The following is a 22,358-nucleotide window of genomic DNA, read 5'->3' on the forward strand; positions in this document are numbered from 1 at the left end:
CATGGTGGCGCATGCCTGTAATCCCAGCTACTTGGGAGGCTGAGGCAGGAGAATCCCTTGAACCTGGGAGGCACAGGTTGCAGTGAGCTGAGATCACGCCACCGCACTACAGCCTGGGCAACAGAGTGAGACTTTGTCTCAAAAATAAAATAAAATAAAAATAAATCACAAAGTTTAATGATTATTAGAAAGGCAATAGAGAGATAATGGGAAAAATCAACCCTGAAATTCAAATTTCTTCCAGTTCAGTCTATTAGCCTCCGAATGAACCTCTCATGGCAGCATCACGTAACTAAGAAATCCTTGATGTCCTACTTTCCTCTAACTTCCTTTTGCCAGTGCCGGGCTAGAGATTTTGTGTGTGTGTGTGTGTGTGTGTGTGTGTGTGTGTGTGTGTGTGTGTGTGTGTGTGTGTGTGTGTGTGTGTGTGTGTGTGTGTGTGTGTGTGTGTGTGTGTGTGTGTGCGCGCGCGCGCGCACTCGTGTGCTCCTGCTTGGGTACATGCAGGGAGTGGGCATAAGTGATGATAAACTTGATGGTAAGAGGAAGATGATTGGTTAAAAGATTTCTTGGCCAGGTGCAGTGGCTCACGCCTGTAATCCCAACACTAGGAGACTAAGGCGGATGGATTGCCTGAGCCCAGGAGTTCAAGACCAGCCTCCTGGGCAACATGGTGAAACCCTGTCTTTACAGAAAATACAAAAATTAGCCAGGCGCAGTGGTGTGCACCTGCAATCCCAGCTACTCAGGAGGCTGAGGTGGGAGGATTGCTTCAGCTTGGGAGGTTGAGGGTGCAGTGAGCCAGGATAGTGCCACTGCACTCCAGCCTGGGCAACTACCCTGTCTCAAAAGATAATTTCTTACCTGACAGGTAAGTGACTTGGTTTGGGTGATACAATCCAGGAATAGACAAAGCAGAAGTCTCCTGACTCTGAATGCCATGCTTCAGCTACTGCTGCTGTTCCAGAAATGTCTTTATGCATGTGTTTCTGTATATACTCCTTGTTCCCTTCTCAATCCCCACAGGATGGTGATTAACCAAGTTCCTTGCTAGAGGTCTGAATTATTCTATCACTTTTTAATATTTGCTGTTTGTGATTTTTTTCTGAATGACTTTGCTTTTACCATCCCAACCCTTAATATTCCCTGCAAAGGGTAGGTAAACACTTTTCTAGTAATTTTTTTTGTTTACATAATATTTTATTTTATTACAGTCAATAAATATACTTTTATATATGAAATCATTATAGAATACATATTTTAAGGCACTAAGTCTCCAAAGTGAAGGAACCTGTTATACTTTTCTCTCTAATTTGAAACATTAAAACATGAGAGGTAAATCTGCCAACTTATTTTGAGTTTGCAAGCTTACATTTAATAGAATAAATCAGGTAGCTTCAGAAACTTCAAGTAAGAAAATTAACAGGCTAGAGTCTGAACTAATAATCTTGATGTGGTTTGATCACTTGGTTTATTCTGATTACTCATTTACCTTTTCATTTATGAATCTAAACTGACAATTCCACCTTTAGAGGTACAGTAGAGCTATTAACCGATGAGACACATCTACTCATTCTCTATAACTCTGGACATTGCATCTTGCTTTAAAATGCAAATCATTCATGTCTTGAGCCTCTTACTGAGCAGTGAATGTGTATCCGTGCACATTCCATTTCTCTTTCTGCTGGGATTTTCTCTGGAGTCAGTGGTGCTGTCCCTAAGCAGTTCTACGTGAGCTTCTTTCTGCATCTGCAAGACAGGCACACAAAGCTCCAGTGGGCATCCACCTCTAATCCCAACCAGACTCCACAGGACTGACTTAACAAGCCCACACACAAACAAAGGATACAGAAAAACCAAACAAAACTACACTGCTTGCTCCTTTCTAACCCTCTCCTCAGTATCTTCAATAGACATTTGAAATGTGATGTCAACAGAAAATCTGGGACTCCGAGTCAACTTTTCATAAAATGTGTGCCAACTTTGCTAACCCTAAAGTGGGGTTTCTTGTGCTGAACACTTCTTTTGTTTTGTTTTGTTTCATTTGCAGGACTCTTTTTAATGCTTGGGGAACCAGTAGTTACAGCTGTGATCCTGTCTTAGACTTGATAAACTATTCTTGACATCAAAGAATAATTGATTCCTATAATTGGTTTGTGTTGTTAGACAAAACAGAAGCCATGCTGTTAGGGAATCACTTGCTCTCATTCAAACAGCCTGATGATTTTAATCATGAAAAAAGACTTTGCTGACTCCACTGGATGCGCAGGCGGGCTCGAGGCACTGAGTGTTCCTTTATGCATCAAACTCATAAACAAATAACAAATTATGCAACAAAGCCTCTCAAGTTTTTGCCTTTCTGTTTCCCAGCCCAGGGTGCTCTTTCTCACACCCTGGGCAGCTCAGGAGAGAATGGCAAGGCCCTCTGCTGGAAGCACATCAAATGCAGAAACTAGGCCAGGCAGTGCCAGACAGTTCCCAGGCCCCACTGCCATTCGAAGCTTACGCTTTAGTTGGTTTTAGAACCAAACTCTGGCACTTCAGAACCTCCCTGCTAATGCTTCTGCTGATTGTAAAGGCAGTGTGTGAGAATCGGAGGCAGTGTCAGGCAGCCCTCAGGAAAAGCAGGAAGGAGGTTAGGCCGTTTTAATTCTCTCTATATATATTTTATAGGCCCTCTTTGCTGGCCCACGAGGCTGTTTTTGGAATGGGAATGATCCTGTAAGAATGGTTCTTTGGCTTTAGTCCTGTCAAATGATGTGACACTTGCTGTGGAAATTTAATTGTGCACTCAAAATTGCAACAATAAGCCAACCTAATACAGGCTGGTATTGTTCTAATGGTCACTGCACAATTTTTTGAAAATTTGTATTCCTTTTTTAAACATTCCCCAAATTTTAAACATTCCCCCTAAAAATAAAGTAGCCAACCCTTACCTTTGTTTTGCGTGGAGTATTCTCAGAGGCCACACTTTCAGTTTTGGTTCCCATGGCTTCTTCTAAAACTAAATCAAGGAAGGTATTATAGAGAAGACAAAATAACATAAAAACCTTAAGAAAAAAAACTTTTTGGTATCTTAGCAATACCTTTAATGAAGAATAGAAGGAAATGTTATGTGTTAAAAGAATGGGCCGGGCGCTGTGGCTCATGCCTGTCATCCCAGCACTTCAGGAGGCTGAAGAGGGCGGATCACAAGGTCAGGAGTTCGAGACCAGCCTGGCCATTACGGTGAAACCCCGTCTTTACTAAAAATACAAAAATTAGCTGGATGTGGTGGCGCACACCTGTAGTCCCAGCTACTCAGGAGGCTGAGGCAGAAGATCACTTGAACCTGGGAGGCAGAGGTTGCAGTGAGCCGAGATCACACCACTGCACTCCAGCCAGGGCGACAGAGTGAGACTCTGTCTCAAAAAGAAAAAAAAAAAGTCACTATTAAAATTACTTTAAGATTCTTTTGTAGTATTTTACCATTATCATTTATAAGTGGCACTAAGCCCATTTTACCTACTCCTCATTCACTTTATTCAAAGGAAATTCTTCCGGCCCACTATTAATAACACTCAAGCTCTGAGCTGATGCAGACATAGAGTGACAGATTGCCCCAAGCCACAAGCCACACTCTCTCCTCTACCCTGCCCTATGGGATCAAAGCACACATCTGCTTGTGAGGAATGCTTGCCAAATCTGGCTGTGAGCATGCTCTCCGAGTCCAAAGACAGTGACCCTATTATTAATAACTTATGTGGACTCTCAAGTTTCCAAACATTCACTATTCATATCTATTTTGTATGCTATATATTGATTCCTAGCTTCTTGGCTTTATCCTAACCCCAAAAGGCTGAGAAGCGAGTAGACAAGTTGAATTATTATTATTTTTTTTTTGAGAGACAGGGTCTTACTCTGTCACCCAGGCTGAAGTGTAGTGGCACGGCTCACTGCAACCTCTGCCTTGCAGTCTCAAGTAATACTCCCACCTCAGCCAAGTCCCAAGTAGCTGGGACTACAGGTGCACGCACCACAATGTCCGGCTAATTTTTGTATTTTACTTTTTGTAGAGACAACCTTTCACCATGTTGCCCAGGCTAGTCTCCAGCTCCTGAGCTATCCTATCTCAACTCAAGCAATTTGCTTACCTTGGCCTCTGGGATCTTATAGGCATGTGCTGCCATGCTGGCCTGAATTGTAAAAATATGACTAAAGCAAAAACGACAATATCTATCATTTTTATCATGCTTTATGCTCTTCAACATGGTTTTACAGTGCTAATTTACTTTCTAATCCAATGTATGTTCATAACAACAAAAAAATTAACCTAGTTGCATAATATAGGTAAACAAAAGATATATTTTTATGATAGACTATAATTCTGAATAACAAAAGTCCTCAAAAGTTAAATAGTAAAAGATATTTTAATATTTTAAATATTTTTTTTAAAAAAAGCAAAAGAAAAAAATAAAAATTAAGGCCGGGTGCAGTGGCTCACACATGTAATCTCAGCACTTTGGGAGGCTGAGGTGAGCAGATCACGAGGTCAGGAGTTCGAGACCAGCCTGGCCCACATGGTGAAACCTGTCTCCACTAAAAATACAAACATTAGCTGGGCGTGGTGGCATGCTCCTGTAGTCCCAGCTACTCAGGTGGCTGAGGCAGGAGAATTGCTTGAATCTGGGAGGCGGAGAGGGCAGTGAGCCAAGATCCCACCGCTGCACTCCAGCCTGGGTGACACAGCAAGACTCTGTCTCAGAAAATAAATAAATAAATAAAAATTAAAAAATAAAAGTTAAAAATGCAAAGTTAGGCTGGATGCGGTGACTTACGTCTATAATCCTAGCACTTTGGGAGGTCGAGGCAGGTGGAACACCTGAGGTCAGGAGTTTGATACCAGCCTGGCCAACATAGTGAAACCCCATCTCTACTAAAAATACAGAAATTAGCCTGGCATGGTGGCAGGTGCCTGTAATCCCAGATACCTGGGAGGGTGAGGCAGGAGAATCGCTGAAACCCAGGAGGCGGAGGCTGCAGTGAGCCGAGATCATAGCACTACACTCCAACCTGGATGACAGAGTGAGACTCCATCTCAAAAAAAAAATAAAAATAAAAACCACGCAAAGTTAAACGATTCAGCATATAGCAAAGAACTGTCACACTGTAGCCTATATAATTTTTTATTAGACATGTTTCATGTATTAATCACACAATGCTGAAATACTATACACTGTAGTATTTGTGGTGCATGGCACAACGCAGACATGCACGTTTAAATATGCTAGCTAGTCTAAAGTAAAAATAAATGACAAAACAGTATATTCTTTCAGCAAAAACTTATATTTGGAGTTATATGAATACAAACTGAAAATTTCAATTTAAGAGTCCATGTAGTTACTTTTCAGCTATCTTTTTCTAGTCCTAAATGGAAAGTTACGCATTTATTTCTGCCCTGCCTCACTTCCATCATGAATAACAAGATGCATATGCTCATTATGACTAGACCAGGGTTTGAGGGGTGGGTTTGGGAGAGGGAACAAGAAGACATCTTAAAGATCCATGGACCCACCTGTTAGAATCCCATCAAGTTGGTCCACCATGAACTTTGCATCTTCTTCAGTGAAGCACATAGGTGGTTTTATTTTAAGTACATTTCTATGAGGTCCATCGGCACTGAGAAGCACTCGTTTTTCTTTCATCCTAATTTGTGTAGGAAATGCATGTGAGTGCATGCAAAGGATAACTACGATTACTGAAGAATTATGTGAACATAGAGCAGTTTAAGTATTCTGCATTTAAGAAGCCCACATTATAAATAGGACATATTTAAACTTTCCTTTTTCAGAGGGATGGGAGGAAGTCAAGGAAGCTTTCAAGTGGGTAGGCATCCTGCAGCCAAGATACCAAACAGGTGGGTGTGGGGGTGAATTACTTGTAGATGATGTGCTGAGCTTCAGCTGTGGCAGGGGTCCTTTTCAGATGGTCCTTCACTAAATCAATTCCGATAAAAAGGCCAATGCCCCTGCGAGAGATGAAGAAAAACTTGACCCACAATCTGTCCAACACTTCACTGTTACAAAAAGTTAACACTATCACCAAACTTCCATTTAATTTCCAAGTTTAATTCTAACTAATCCAAGATACCAATCTATGGTCACAGTTGTTTCTACTTTTGGAAATAAATTAGTTTTTGTCATCCTGTTTTCTTTTCTCAATTATAAAAGAAAATGGCTTAAAAACAACCCTTTCATGCTATTTAGTTTCTCAAGATGTTAATGATGATAAATGTTAACATATATATATGTCAATATTTCATACATATATATGAAAAATATCCAGCTTTTCAGAATAGCATTTTAAATAATTTTCAATAAATTATTTAGAGCTACATTAAGTTCCTTCTTTTCATCTTTTGGGTGCTGACATTATCCTAACTTTATTTAAAAAGTATAAAAGCCAGGAAAGACATATACCCAAATGTTTTTTGTTGTTGTTGGTTTATTTATTTATTTTATAGAAACAAGGTTTCTTGTTATATTGCCCAGGCTGGTCTCAAACTCCTAGGCTCAGGCAATATTCCTGCCTCTGCCTCCCAGGTGCTTGGATTACAGATGTGAACCACCACATCCGGCCCCACCCAAATGTTAACAGTGGTGATATCTGGATTCTGGAATAAGAATAATTTTCGCTATCTCTGTTTTTTGGTGTTTTCTAGATTTAGTTTTATGTACTTTATTATAAACTTAGAAGATAAAATATAAGCTATTATTATTATTGTTAGAGACAGGATTTCACCCTATCACCAAGGCTGGAATGCAGCGGCACAATCTTGGCTCACTGCAACCTCTGCCTCCCAGGCTCAAGCGATTCTCATGCCTCAGCCTCCCGAGTAGCTGGGACTATAAGGTTGTGCCAGCACACCTGGCTAATTTTTTGTAGTTTTAATAGAGATGGGGTTTCACCATGTTGCCCAGCCTATAAACTATTATTATTTTGAAAAAAAATGAGTAACTACATGACAACTTCATAATGAACATACCTAATATCTCCTATCAAAGTGTGTTTAGCCTTCTGTTTTTTCAGTAACTCAGTGAGATAATTCCCTACTCTCGTGGCATTTCCTTGAAGGTCTTCATTTTCAATTATATCCAGGACAGCCAAACCAACAGCACAAGATACTGGATTTCCTCCATACTGTAAAAAAAAAAAAAAAAAAAAGACAAATGAGAAAATATACCAGTTGAATGAGTGGTATTCCCTCATCCATGAGAAATTTGGCTCACACATACATAAGTGAAGAAATAATTTGAATAAAATGTTCTCTTATAATATTAGTTTCTCATACTTAGAATAGAGCATGATTCTATTTATTCAGGATTGAGTGAAAATTCATTCTAAATTATATTATCCAAGCTGCATAACTGGTATGAAGGACTACCAGTGATTTTATTTGCTCATCCAAACAAAAGCAGACCTCATGTTGGGAGTTCAGGATTTCATAGTGTTGCCCAGTGAGGGAAATAGGGGTTTCTGCCCTTGAAGAGCTGAGTAAAAATAGCTAAGCAATGACATTTTCCCCAAACAATTTATGTCCTCAGATTTGAATATTACTTTTAGCTGTAACAAGTCCTATTATATATACTGAACAAACTACAATAATTTTTCCAAGCTTAAAGCTTATGAGGATAAGGCAAAGAAATATAATATCCAAAAGATAAAAATTTAGTATCTCTTATGACAGCCGTATAACATTTATAGTACTGAGTCATCAAAATAAAAGTGTTTTGGAAATTTAAGTATGATATGAAACAAAGAAATGAAAATATCATAACCTGTAGAATTTAGCAGGGCAACCATCTATCATTGGAAAAATTAATAAGACTGTTTTAGGACAGGTAAAGATACACAAGCAGAAATACAAGGAGCATTTTGTCAGACAGAATAAAATCTGGTTAGATGAAAGTTTGGCCATATCTAATGCATGTGAGGCTTAAAATCTAGATGACAGGTTGATAGGTGCAGCAAAGCACCATGGCACATGTGTACTTATGTAACAAACCTGCACATTCTACTCACATATCCCGGAACTTAAAGTATAATTATATATATATATGTATATAAAATAATTATATATAATATATATAAATATATATATATGTATTTAAGATGTTTTATTAAAATAAGAAAAAACTTTGGCCAGAGTTCTGGGTGGTTAGCTGGCAATACTGAGCTTTATTCTTTACTACATTGGCAAAAAGTATAAGAACATGCATTATTATTCCTTCTTAGCATTAAAGTTGGAGACCAAAATGTACCGTATTAAAATATTCCATCCCAGAGCTGCTGAAGGCTTCTGCAATTTCTTTGGTTGTTACCACACATGCCACCGGGTGGCCGTTGCCCATCGGTTTTCCCATTGTGACGATGTCTGGAACAAAGTCTTCACCATACATTTGGAAGCTCCAGAAATGTTTCCCAACTCGGCCAAAGCCCACTTGAACTTCATCAGCTATAAACACACCCCCTGCACCATGTACATATCTGAAAAGCAAAGCAGCAGTCTAATGCCTTCAGGTCACTGAGAGCCCCAAACCCACCCATAAAGATGCAAATTATTGAAGACAAAAAAAAAAAGTTGTTAACCTGAAGGCTTAATTTTTGTTAAAAAAACATTTCAGTACTCTAAACCCCACATAAATGTCTTTGATTTTACAATATAATCACATAATTTTTAGATTAGATATATTCCATACCAGTTGGGTTTGTGCTGCTTAAAGTAAGCTATATTGCAGTATTTTTTTTTTAAGAGATGGGGTCTCACTCTGTTGCCCAGGCTGGAGTGCAGTGGTACGATCAAACTCCCTGTAACCTCAAACTCCTGGGCTCAAGCCATCCTCCCACCTCAGCCTCCCGAGTAGCTGGAACTACAGACGTGTGCCACCATGCCCAGATAATATTTTTAAAAAGTTTTTATAGAGAGGGGGGTCTTGCTATATTGCTCAGCTGGTATTGAATTCCTGGCCTCAGGTGATCCTTCTGCCTTGGCCTCCCAAAGTGCTGGGATTATAGGCATGAGCCACAGCACCCAGTCCTATTACCGTATTTTAAGTCGGAAGAGAAAGAATCAAACAAGTAGTTGTTAACAGGGTTAGTCTTCAAATATTTACTAATTGGGAAGGCTTGTGTACTGGTTAATACTGAGTGTCAACTTGATTGAATTGAAGGACACAAAGTATTAATCCTGGGTTCCTGGGTATGTCTGTGAGGGTGTTCCCAAAAAAGATTAACATTTGAGTCAGTGGGTTGGGGAAAGCAGATCCACCCTTAATCTGGTGGGCACAATCTAATCAGCTGCCAGCGAATATAGAGCAGGCAGAAAAATGTGAAGAGGAGAGACTGGCTAGCCTCCCAGCCTACATCTTTCTCTCATGCTGGATGCTTCCTGCCCTCAAACATCAGACTCCAGGTTCTTCAGTTTTGGGACTTAAACTGGTTGTCCTTGCTCCTCAGCTTGCAGACAGCCTATTGTGGGACCTTGTGATCATGTAAGTTAATACTTAATACCGCCGTGTGTGTGCGTGTGTGTGTGTGTGTGTGTGTGTGTATATATATATGATATGTGATATATATATGATATGTGATATATATGATATATATGTGATATATATGATATATATGATATATGATATATGTGATATATATGATATGTGATATATATGATATATATGATATGTGATATATATGATATATATGATATATATGTTATATATATCATATATGATATATATCCTATTAGTTCAGTCCCTCTAGAGAACCCTGACCAATACAGATTTGGTACTAGCCAATCAGAAAGGATGCAGGCTGTGGGCTGGAGCAGAGTTCTGAATCCCCGCTGTTGGCCCATGTGTAAACCTTGTACTTGCTGGATCTTGGGGAAGGCTGAGAGAGCATCCAGGAGTCCTGGGATGGCAGGCACTCAGGTGTGGCTATTTACCAGCTAATCAGGAATTATTTTAATATCTTAGCAACTAGTATCGCCCTACAGAATTGTCACAGTGCTCTCAGTTTGACCAAGGAGGCCCAAGTCAAGTACATACTCTGCCACTTTCTGGAAGTAGCCTGCTGGAGGAATTATTTGTCCGCCACAACTCTGCATGGATTCAGCAATAAAGGCAGCAATCTATACAAGAGAAGATGGTGTCAAAGTCCATTAGGTCCCCCTACAACCCCCCTAAAAAGAGGATATCTTATAGAGCACATTATTTTAAAAATGGCTAGGAATAGACCTGTAGCAAGTGGCAAATTAGCCATTTGATTAAAGAAAAAGGAAAAGGTGTCTGTGCAGGAAAAGCAATTGATTTAAAGAATTAACTTCTGAAAATCTAGGGTACAAATAAAGCAACCATGAGAAATAGAGGAGATGAGAGGGCAACTTCCATTTCTCCATCATTACATGCAGCAGTTTCATTAGGATGAACTGAATAAGACTGCTATTTTTATTAGTCTTTGGTTATGAACCTGTAAAAAGTTAAAAAGTTACCTAGGTTCCAAAGGCATTGTTGTGATGCCTGTTTCTTAAGCTTGGTGAAGTAGGGCTGCTTGAGGCTGGAATTTGCACCAGGAAAATGGGAGGGTGGTTTGTGGCCACACACTATAGTTACTGCACTGTATTTCTAGGTTTTGCCCTAAACCACGCTTAACTCAACAGTGGGCAGTTAACAATAGGAACTACAGATGAATCATTCTAGAGACTAAGAAAAGAGAAGTAGGAAATAGATAATGTTGAAGAGACAGCACAAAGAATGTGAGATAAGAAATCAAGAGAACCCAGGTTCTAGTTCAGACTACCCCTTAGTAACTGTATGACCTTGGGTTAAATCCTTCACTTCTTAGATATTTGGTTTCTTAGCTGTAAAATGAGGCTGTTGGACTCAAGATTTTTGCTGTACAATTCCATGACTTTGCAAGCACATCTAATATTCTGAAGCACTGATGTTATATTTGTTCATTGCTTTCAGCACTGCTAATATGATAGCAACAATCCAATAAATGTTGAATGCTAATGTTCTCAAAAAATTATTCAAACCCTCTTTTAGCAGCAAAGAGTCCGTAAGATCTTGTTAATGTAAATTTTTTCCTAAAAGTGTTGTTTGCCATTTGTTTAAACAGGTACAGACCACATATGAAGAGGAAGAGTATGAAGCTTCCCACAACACGTAGAGCTTTAGGTCTACCTGCACAGATGTTTCACATAAGAAGATACGAAAAACAAATGGGTTGGGGAAAAAAAGAAGCAGTTACAAAACGTGAATGGCTCTCTAGTCATGAAGACAAAAATATTTGAGTTAATTAGAAAAAGAAAAGGCCTCATTTTTATTTCAGTTAAGGTTTTTTTTAAAATAGCCAAGTCTATGCCATAAGCCAATTTTAAGGCAAAGTACTGTCAAGTTGCATTAAAATCCACATAAGTAACCTACAGATGGGCTGAGAATTGAACATTAAGCTGAAGACAGCAGGGTGAAGACCGAGAAAGTGAAAACACTTTTTTCCTGCTCTCAAGGATTTTGTTTCTGTCTTAGAAGTCCAGGCCCACATCGGAAGAACATTTTCTGCCTTGGCTTACCCAGGTGCAAACCAGCCCCAGGCTCCATGGCTTCTAGAAGGTTGAAGTTCAAGGGAAGCACCAAGGGTCCCTTGTGGGTCTGGAAATCTGCATTGGTCCTGAGGTCCCAGGGCTACTTTGCCTCTTCTCTTCCCTTCACCATATAATGACCCCTATCCCTCTAGACTAGACCCTGCATACCACTGAAAAGGTCAGAATTAGGCAACCAGTTCTGGAACCAGGTAATTGTTGTATTTCCAGGATAAACACAAGTAGACAGTCTTAGAGGCATGATTGTAATAACGCATTTTTGAAATTTGAATCAAGTGAAAACGTAACTAGAGAAGAACAGAAAGGGACATTAGATATAATCCTTTTCCATCTCTTCAGTGAATCCCAACAGTTTTAATCCCTTTTATAAAAGATGTTGAGCTGTTTCCAAAGCTATAAATACAAACCTTCCTTCCACTGTTATGAGCATCTTCAATGATTTTCTTCACTTCATCTGCATAAGCACTGGCTGGGTCTGCATGGTCTTCTCTATATTTTCCTCTGTAAGTATCTGGAGTTGGTGCCTGAAAACGTCAAATAATGCAGTTGCTTGTAATTTGCCCTTTCGACAAACCTTAAAAAAAAGGCATTTCCCCACAAGAACATGTTAGAATGGTGATCATGTGAACTTAAGATACTTTAGGTTTTTTTGTTCTTTTTTTTTCTTAACATTTCTAAATTCTGTGAAGAACTGACATCTTTGAATTGTGAACAGAAGCTTGGATTTGCTTCCAGACTGTTATAAATCAAGACTATATCCCTCCTCACATAAACAGAACATTCAAATCAACAAGTGTGATGATACTATTTAAAAATGTCAGTGAGTGGAAACTGTATTAACTAGTCTGTATTTAAAATGAGCTAACACCGATCAACTATATTACAAATCGTAATCATTCAGAAAACTAGAGTGTGTTAGCACTCACTCCAGATCTTAAAATCTTGAAAGTATTGATGATTCTCAAGAAATTTGGCCAGGCATGGTGGCTCACATCTGTAATCCCAGCACTTTGGGAGGCTGAGGTGTGCAGGTCTCTTAAGGTCAGGAGTTTGAGACCAGCCTGGCCTACATGATGAAACCCTGTCTCTACAAAAAATACAAAAATTAGCAGGGTTTGGTATCGTATAGCCTGTAATCCCAGCTGCTCGGGAGGCTGAGGCTGAAAAATCGCTTGAACGCAGTAGGCGGAGGTTTCAGTGAGCCAAGATCGTGCCACTGCACTCCAGCCTGGGTAGCAAAATGAGACTCTGTCTCAAAAAAAAATAAAATAAAATAAAATAAATAAATAAATAAATACAAGAAAAGAAAAGAAAAAAAGAAATTATACTGATCCTCAGTTAAGACAAACACACCAAATAAATTTCACTTTTTCAACAACTTGGTTGGTTTCTTTATTTTACTTAATAAAGCTATATAATAATTTAGCATTATTACACAGAGCAATTTACTTTTTTCTTTTCTTTTTTTCTTTTTTTTTTGAGATGGAGTCTTGCTCTGTCACCCAGGCTGGAGTGCAGTGGCACGATCTCGGCTCACTGCAACCTCCACCTCCCAGGTTCAAGCAATTCTCCTGTCTCAGTCTCCCAAGTTGCTGGGACTACAGGACAGGCGCCTGCCACCACACCTGGCTAATTTTTGTACTTTTTTTAAGTAGAGAAAGGATTTCGCCATGTTGTCCAGGCTGGTCTTGAATTCCTGACCTCAAGTGATCTGCCCACCTCGGCCTCCCAAAGCGCTAGAATTACAGGCATCAGCCACTGCGCCTGGCCAAGAGCAGTTTAAACACACTTAGTTCAACTCTGAATTTTGAGTTGACATTTGTGATACAAAATGTAACTGAAGATTAAGGAGCAAGAAAAATAAAATGATAGCTCTGAACAACTACTAAACTGATTTGCCTATTGTAATACTCATCAATGTATTTTAAATAGATAAATAGATTTTAAATATTCTGTCATTATTTAGCCCTTTGACCTTAGCAAGCCACATAACTGCTCTTGATTTTAGTTTCTCTTTCATGGTTCATCTAGATGAAAGCATTGGGCTGGATTATCATTAAGCATTCCTCCAATACTAACATTCTGATTTAGGATTCTAAGACACTTACCACATGTACAAATTCTTTTTTGACATCTTTTCCTTTCTGAAACTTATATGGGCTAATCTCAATTAAGGATGATAGGTGACCATGGTAAGCACTGAAGAGAGAAAGAAAAATAAAACAATAACCAAAATAATTCCAAGAGAGATGTTTTCAAATATATGAAAACCAGTGTTGTATTTCATCCATATGCATCCATCCAGGGAGAATCTCAACACTGGTGCCAGATTTGACTATATGGGATCTAATTTTTCATGGCAAAACTGGCCCTCAATGTGTGCAATTCTTCTTTTACATGTAATAAAACTCATAGAAAGCCAAGCATGTGTCCTCATCGACAATTTCTTTTTAGTTGGGAAAAACTGATGTATTTGGATTATATTGCTAAATTAGATTGTCTAAATGTGAAAAATTGTTTTCTATATCCTCATGCAATACTTTACATGTATGTATTCTTTAAATGTGTTAAAAGAATATGTGTTACATTCTAGTAAATTTAAAAACAACTTTATATCATAGAATGGGAATCTGTTTCTGTTTGGGATGATTTCTAAAGCATGTCCACTTGCAAATATTAGGCAAATATTACTCGAGAAGGAAAAGGAGATCTTTTTAAGAACTAAGATTGAGGCTAGCCATATGCAGAAGAATGAAACTAGACTCCTGTCTTTTACCATATACAAAAATTAACTCAACATGGATTAAAGACTTAAATTTAAGACTTAAAACTGTAAAAATCCTAGAAGAAACCCTAGGAAATACCATTCTGGACATCAGCCTTGGCAAAGAATTTTTGAATAAGTTCCCAAAAGCAATTGGGAAGGGCATGAAATGAGGTGCATATTTAATTTCACCCTCTACATCTGAAGTTAGTGAGTGGGGTGGAGGAGTAGACAAAAATTTAAAAGAAAAAATATCCGTAGGCTAGGCTCGGTGGCTCGCGCCTGTAATCCTAGCGCTTTGGGGCCTGAGGCTGGTGGATCACTTAAGGTCAGTAGTTCGAAACCAGCCTGGCCAACATGGTGAAACCCTGTCTCTACTAAAAATACAAAAAAGTTAGTTGGGCATGGCAGCAGGTGCCTGTAATACCAGCTAATTCCAGAGGCTGAGGCAGGAGAATTGCTTGAACCTAGGAGGCGGAGGTTGCAATGAGTGGAGATCACACCACTGCACTCCAGCCTGGGCGACAGAGTGAGACTCCGTCTCAAAACAAACAAACAAACAAAAAAACTCTAATAAAGATGGAAGTTGCCAGATTTCTGGTTTAAAATGTAATAAATTCATGTTTGACAGATAAGATTAGACAATGACTGTTAATAATTACAGGCTAATGAAAAAGTTTTAAATTTTACCTGGCTGCCGGTTTTCTTTAAAATGTGCTGTAAATTGTTATCTTTAAAATTAGTGACTGCGAATAATCACAATAGTGAAGTGAATGCTTGAATTTTTTTGGAAATTAATTGTATTATTATTTGGAAAACAATTTAATTACTTACATGTTAATAGTGGCTCAATAAATAATGTGTGAAAAGTAATCCATGATTCATGCAAACTCCGTGAAGCTACATCCCCCACAGTACCCAAGAAAGCCTCTCCTACTTCCTGATACTTAGAAGGAATTAAGTATCCCTCTGGATTTAAGCTGGCCTTGATAGCTTAATACATAATTTTTAAAAACATTGCTCCATATATCTGTCCTCTTTCACATGCGTTCATGGTATTAGTATGGATAGGATCAATACAATTTTGTCTCTGAAGAAGCTTCTTGCTTAGAAATCTTGTGTCCAAGACTTACTGGTCAAGAGTGATCACATCCTGGTGGCCTCTGAACTGCTGAGCCAGGCGTAAGGCTAAGTCGTTGGCTTCTGATCTATTAAGATAACATAGAGAGAGAAGACACTGTGACAGTCTCTTTTTAAAACATTTAGGATGTGCCATGCATGGTAGCTCACGCCTATAATCCTAGTGCTTTGGGAGGCCAAGGAGGGCCAATTGCCTGAGCTCAGAAGTTAGAGACCAGATTAGGCAACCCCTGTCTCTACTAAAATACAAAAATTAGCCAGGCGCGGCAGCGTGCGCCTATAGTTTCAGCCACTTGGGAGGCCGAGGCAAGAGAATTGCTTGAAGCTGGGAGGTGGAGATTGTAGTGAGTGGAGATTGCCCCACTGCACTCCAGCCTGGGTAACAGAGTGAGACTCCATCTCCAGAACAATAACAACAACAAAAAACATTTAGGATGTTAATTACAAAAGTTGTAAGATTACATTTATTCAGAAACTTATAAAACAATAAGTTGAAATCCTCTCCTTCCTCTGTCTTGCCCGCCCACTTTACCCTTCTAATATAAGGTTCCTTAGATGTTTTCAGTAAAGAATGAGACATATAGAAGAAACCCAATAAAAATTAAGGATATGCTGCCCATTTCAGACTTTGGTCTAATTCAGCCACATAGTGACTGAGGACACAAAGAAGCCTTCATTAAATCTGATCTCCACAGGAGGAATGGGAGACTGAGGGCCCATTAGCTTGGCTGCCATCCCTATGTCATATTTACCCAACATTTGACTGGCTTCCTTCTCTATAAAATGAGTATCAATTTTTTTCCTATATATTTCAGACAATCTAAATATACTACCCAAAAAAAGGAAGAAAATAATAATAAGTGGAATGTTTACTATCTGCTAAACATCATGCTGAGGATTTTACTTCTATTTATTCTCATAACAGCATTACAAGTATTGCCGTCTCCTTTATATGGATAAAACAGCCTCAGAGAGGTAAAATAATCAGAATAAGGTCTCATAGCTAATATGAGGTAGAGCAGGATTCAGACTGAAGACTTTTTTACTTTAAGAGTATTTTGTTGGCCAGGCATGGTGGCGGTGGCTCACGCCTGTAATCTTAGCACTTTGGTAGGCCAAGGCGGGAAAATTTCTTGAGGTCAGGAGTTCAAGACCAACCTGACCAATCTAGCGATACCTTGTCTCTAAAAATAATTTTTTTAATTAAAAAAATAGAATATTAGTCTTGGCTGGGTGCGGTGGCTCATGTCTGTAATCCTAGCACTTTGGCAGGCTGAGGAAGGCAGATTGCTTGAGCCCATGAGTTTGAGACCAGCCTGGGCAACAGGGTGAAACCCCATCTCCACAAAAAATACAAAAATTAGGCCAGGCATAGTGGCTTACCCTGTAACCCCAACACTTTGGGAAACCGAGCCAGGTGCAGTAGTGTGACCACCACGCTGGACGTAAATTGGTTTTAAAATATCTTAATGAAAAGTGAATCACAGAGTCATATAATCAAATATTCATGGAATGTCTAATAGTTAATTTTCATATATATTTCTTTCTTTTTTTTTTTTTGTCGGAGTCTCACTCTGTCGCCAGGCTGGAGTGCAATGGCGTGATCTCGGCTCACTGCAACCTGACTACAATTCTCCTGCCTCAGCCTCCCAAGTAGCTGGGACTACAGGTGCACACCACCACGTCCAGCTAATTTTTGTATTTTTAGTAGAGACAGGGTTTCACCATGTTGGCCAGGATGGTCTTGATCTCTTGACCTCGTGATCCACCCTCCTTGGCCTCCCAAAGTGCTGGGATTACAGGCATGAGCCACCATGCCAAACCATATTTCGTTTTTAAAATAGGAGTTTCTACTATATATCTATATAGCTTTCCCCTAATAAAATATTGCACTTTAAGCACATATTTAGACATGCATTTGCAAAAACTTACTTCTAAATATCTGCATAATAGTCTATAGAATGGATATATAATTATTTGAATTTATAGAATTTAAAAGTTGGGGCCAGGCACGGTGGCTCACACCTGTAATCCCTGCACTTTGGAAGGCTGAGGTGGGCAGATTGCTTGAGTCCAGGAGTTCAAGAGCAGCCTGGGCAACATAATAAGACACTGTCACTAAAAAACAAACAAAACAAAACAAAAAACTAAGTTAAAAAGTTGAGGCAGCCCGAGGTGCCTGAGTGGAGATGGCCAGCCTGTGGGTGTTGGTGCTGGCCCCAGGGTCCCCACGCTGACCCCGAGGCGCTGCTGGTGGCCCTGCGCATGGCCTTCCAGACCAGCCCACATCTCTTGAGGCTCCTTCTGGCTGGGCACGGTTGCTCATGCTTGCAATCCCAGCACTTTGGGAGGCCGAGGCAGGTGGATCACCTGAGGTCGGGAGTTTGAGACCATCCTGACCAACATGGAGAAACTCCATCTCTACTAGAATACAAAATTAGCTGGGTGTGGTGGTGCATGCCTGTAATCCCAGCTACTCAGGAGGCTGAGGCAGGAAAATCACTTGAACCTGGGAAGTGGAGGTTGCAGTGAGCGGAGATAGTGCCATTACACTCCAGCCTGGGGAACAAGAGCGAAACTCCATCTCAAAAAAATAAATAAATAAATGAAAGTTGAAATGTATCTATTTGAGTTTCCTTCTTTTTTCTTTCCTTGTGTTTGTGTTGGGGAAATATGCTCAATTTTCAATAATCAAAAATCTTTAAAAAGTCTAGCTTGTTGCCAGGTGCAGTGGCTCACGCCTGTAATCCCAGCACTTTGGGAGGCCGAGGCGGGTGGATCACAAAAAATTAGCTGGGCTTTGTGGTGGGCACCTGTAATCCCAGCTACTTGGGAGGCTGAGGCAGGAGAATAGCGTGAACCCAGGAAGCGGAGCTTGCAGTGAGCCGAGATCACACCACTGCACTCCAGCCTGGGCGACAGAGCAAGACTCCATCTCAAAAAAAAAAAAGTTTTAGCTTGTTTAGTAGAGTTATTTCTTGGCTAAAGTTCCTCATACACTCATTGAAAGAATATCTTGGCCTATCAATCCTTAAGCTACTTATTGCACTGCCTGAGGAGGTGAGCATCATTTGACCAGTTAGATTCAGAGTCATAGAATAAAGTGGGAGAACCAGAAAGGCCAGGTCCCTAATGTGTGATCACTTAGTGAATGGCAAGAAACTCAGCAAACCTTTTTGGACAAGCTCCACCATGAATCAAAAGGAAAGATTTGTGTGCAAGAGTAGACAAAGTTTAGTGGGAATGGGGAGGGGTGGGAAACCATGAAACATACCCTGAATTTGTAAAATAACAAACAGAGAGTTTCTCCGGCAGAGTTGCTGAAAGGCGCTTGGCATACTCAACAATGTTGTCGTGGAGGAATCGAGAATTTGTATTTAGCAGTTCCATCTGTTTCAGGGCAGCTTTGACCACTCCTGGGTGACAGTGTCCCACTAAAATTTATGAAACAAAAGCCCAAGAAATAAGTTAGAATTCTAAGTGCCTGGGAATAAGAGGAATTATGAAGCAAGCAAGCAAACAAACAAACAAAGTTGAGTTCCTTTCTCTTCCATATTTTGCTGCGATTTTCCCCACTAGGACTACTGGCCCACTCAGCAAAGGAACTGCAGCCACTGCAGTTCCCTAGACAAAGATTAAGTGTTCCAAGTCAGCTTTACTCCATGAACATTTCCTCCAAAGCACTGCAAGGACAGGACATTTACCATGGGCAACATTGTTGATGCAGTCCAAGTACTGTTCACCGTTCTCATCAAACATGTACTGCCTCTGGGCTCTCACTATTTTGATGGGATCCGACGCAAAGAAAACTTTGCATGAGGTCCTAGAAATAATCAAAGGAAACACTTTGGTCTGGTAGGACTACTCTCAGTATTTTTCCTTCTCAGTGAAGGTCCCCATCAGTGGAAAAGTACAATTACATAAAGGAAAGGGAAAACACAACCTGGATGACATACATTTCTTTTCATTTCATGTAAACCTGGAAACTTTTATGTTAATCCCCCATTCATGACGTTGTTCACATTCCTTATGCTTGTTATATTAAATATGCCATGATTTGACAGTTTATTAGAGGCACATGAATCCACTCTCTGATGGTTCTAATCACACAAACCAATAACTAATTTTCCTTTGAGAAATTTTGTTCTATCAGACAAAAAATAACCAAGTTTTTTTGGGGGGCTTAATGTGTCAGAAACTGTTATATATTTTGTAAATATTATTTAATCCTGTCAACAATCCTATGAAATAGAGGTTATTATCTTTCTCACTCTTATAGGTGAGGAGACCAAGGCACAGAGAAATTAAGAAACTGGTTCAAGGTTACATAGACAGTAAATGAGAAAACCAGAATTTGCAAGTAGGCTGTGTTGTGCTGTAGCCCAAGGTAGACATCTCTGTTTCCCCTTCAATCTGATGTATAAAGACATGAATAGCACTGAAAGCTAACTGCAAATAACCTAGAGTTAAATACTATGAAGGAAGTTTTATAGATCATTTTCCTTTTCATGTATTTTGAGTGGTACTTATTATGTATCAAATGGATTTTCCATTATTAAATAGTGAAATTCAGTTATTCTTCTAAGCATTTAATATATTTTTTGAGCATAATAAAGTCATCCATACTTTTATTTGGATGAATGTCTGGAGTATACATTTTAGCACATAGAAATTTCATAAAGGCTTCTAATCTTGGCTTTATGAACATTTAAAAACTAAAGTTAAATATATTTATTTATTTTGGTGATTTTGCATACATACAAAAAAACCCTCACACACATTGGAGGTAGTTCTAGTAGTAGAAATATGCTAAATTTATATGTAACTGTTTAGAAGGAATTTTGATTATTACAAACAGTAGATAACCTCAAATTTTAAAATTGCATAAGTTTGTGTTATATATTGATGTTTTTAAAGCATCATCAGCTGAAATGAAAATAATATTTTATAAGAATTTCTTATTGGTTCAAACTCAGCTGTTAGTTTATACCTACAAGTTAAAATCCAAAAAAAAACTTTGTTAAGGATGTGAGCTGAAAGCTGCAGACTTCACATTGCCTTTTTAATACACTTTCCACCTTGCCCGTCAGACTTCAGGTAAAATTCTCCTTTTTCCAGTCAGCCCATGGCTACACTCGTGCTTTTAGAAAATTTGTTCTGCTCATGTCAGAAACCATTAGGCATTTACTGGAATCTAACTATGTAAGATTGAAAACTAACGGAGTGAGTGATTAGAAAAAGTAGGGTAGTGATTGATTAATGGGGGAAGAACTGGATTATTTTGATCCCACTTCGCGGCTGAGAGAGATGGAACTAGTCTTCCAAACCATCCAGAAACCCCTCCAGTTGGGGTGAGGAGCTTCAGTCTGAGAAACTGTCCAGCATTCCTCCGAAGAGGATGCGGATTGTTTTCTTCCTTGTAACCCCAAGTGCTCTCTCATGCCCACTGGCCCCGCTGCAGTCGTTCATTTCAAGTGAATATTGCAGACGGTTGACTTTACAGTGTTCGGGATCATTAATCATCATTTATATTTACACGTATCTTTTTAAAAACCACACACAAAACACTAACATATTAATCTCATCTGCTTGCTCCTGTGAAGTAGAATGTTATTCCTACTTTCATAGAAGAGATAATTAATTTGACAGAGGTCACACAGGGAATATGACACCCAACGAGAGCCAGAGCCCCTGTAGGTCTCATATACTCACCATTATATTACTACGTCGTTTGTGACAGGGGCAAGACAAGCAGGCTGGGGAGAACACAGCTTGGGAGACCAAGTTGGGTAAGAGGGATCTAAACAAAGTCTCTGCTTTTCTAACAGAAGGTGGCTTCAAGTTTTTCTATTGGCTAGATTAACCCTTCACCGCTTAACCAGGCATGCAAGAAGAAAAAGCTCACTTTAAGTAAAAATTGTCAGAATTAGTTTGTTTGCAGAGCCATCATGAAAAAATATTTCTGAGTTCACAGTTTCCAAAAACTTTCGAGTTGGATGGGGGTGGCCGAGAGCTATCCTTCTTCCACCCATCTCCCTTCCCTGGAATGGTGTGTGCTAGGGCTATTGGCCGTCATCCACCAACCCCTCTAGCCGGCCGGCAGCCCCCGCTAGTCCGCCGGCTGCAGAACGAGCCGGGGACTTTCGAGCGGGCAGGGAGCCCAGCGTTCCGGGCTCCGGGAGCGTTTCTGGGAGCCCGCGCGGCCCCTGCAGGTGGAGGCGCGCGGGCGCGTGCACAGGCGCGGCGGGCACAGAGGGCGGCTGCAGCGCATCGCTTGTTCCCTAGCCGGCTTTCTTTCTCCACCCTCTGCACTCGTTATTGCCCCCTCTCTGCACTTTCTTCCGGGCCAGGGTGGCCTTACCCTATGTGCTTCTTCCTCAGCGCCAGAGTGTCCCGCTTACTGTACAGCTCGCACATGGTGGCAGGGTGCAGGGCGCCGCGAAGGTGCAAGATGCCCCTGTCTGGTCTGCGCGCCTCCTACGCGAGCCTGGGACTGCCTTGGCTGCCCCGGCCTTCCTCCCGTTATCCCTCGTGGCGTTCTCTTGCCCGGGGCGTCGGAGGTCACCGGTGGCAGCAACTAGCTAGGATCATCTCCCTTTTAAGTCTGGCTCTGGCGTTGCCCTTTGCCAAGCCCCTCCTCCTCCCCCGCCGGGGCCGCGGGCAGGTCGCCGGGCTAGCAGCTCATTCGCCACCACCCTGTCCTGCCAGGCCGGCTCGGCCCTACCCGCCCCTATCATTCTTCTGAATTAGCTTTTCATTCTCCTAACTTTGCCTCGTCTTTGCTTTTCCTCCTCCTCTGCCTGCGAATTCCCTCCT

At 40.3% G+C, this 22,358-nt stretch overlaps 1 protein-coding gene across 2 annotated transcripts; it reads right to left on the reverse strand.

The window, feature by feature from the left end:
• Positions 1 to 1,191: 1,191 nt before the first annotated feature.
• ETNPPL (ethanolamine-phosphate phospho-lyase) lies at positions 1,192 to 22,114 on the reverse strand. 2 transcript variants are annotated; one of them, XM_002815047.3, is made up of 13 exons: positions 21,904 to 22,114; positions 19,247 to 19,365; positions 18,817 to 18,958; positions 15,536 to 15,610; positions 13,747 to 13,837; positions 12,046 to 12,162; positions 10,083 to 10,165; positions 8,301 to 8,526; positions 7,025 to 7,179; positions 5,918 to 6,007; positions 5,555 to 5,685; positions 2,937 to 3,004; positions 1,192 to 1,749 (listed from the first exon to the last, which is right to left on the reverse strand). In XM_002815047.3, exons 1-13 carry the CDS (start codon positions 21,957 to 21,959, stop codon positions 1,621 to 1,623), a joined length of 1,482 nt encoding a protein of 493 aa, XP_002815093.1. In that variant the 5' UTR covers positions 21,960 to 22,114; the 3' UTR covers positions 1,192 to 1,620. The 2 variants fall into 2 exon arrangements, with proteins under 2 accessions (XP_002815093.1, XP_002815094.1); XM_002815048.3 differs by having other exon boundaries at positions 18,817 to 18,976.
• Between the last annotated feature and the right edge of the window lie 244 nt (positions 22,115 to 22,358).

Source organism: Pongo abelii, chromosome 3 (genome assembly GCF_028885655.2).
Source record: "Pongo abelii isolate AG06213 chromosome 3, NHGRI_mPonAbe1-v2.0_pri, whole genome shotgun sequence".
Classification (NCBI taxonomy): domain Eukaryota; kingdom Metazoa; phylum Chordata; class Mammalia; order Primates; family Hominidae; genus Pongo; species Pongo abelii.

What these genes read in the sequence shown, in the direction of transcription:
- ETNPPL (XM_002815048.3), bottom strand. Translation starts at nt 21,959, where the DNA reads ATGTGCGAGCTGTACAGTAAGCGGGACACTCTGGCGCTGAGGAAGAAG. An exon ending in CTGAGGAAGAAGCACATAGG is followed by an intron (nt 19,366 to 21,903) that starts GTAAGGCCACCC and finishes GATTATTTCTAG; the next exon opens with GACCTCATGCAAAGTTTTCT. An exon ending in CATCAACAATGTTGCCCATG is followed by an intron (nt 18,977 to 19,246) that starts GTAAATGTCCTG and finishes CATAAATTTTAG; the next exon opens with TGGGACACTGTCACCCAGGA.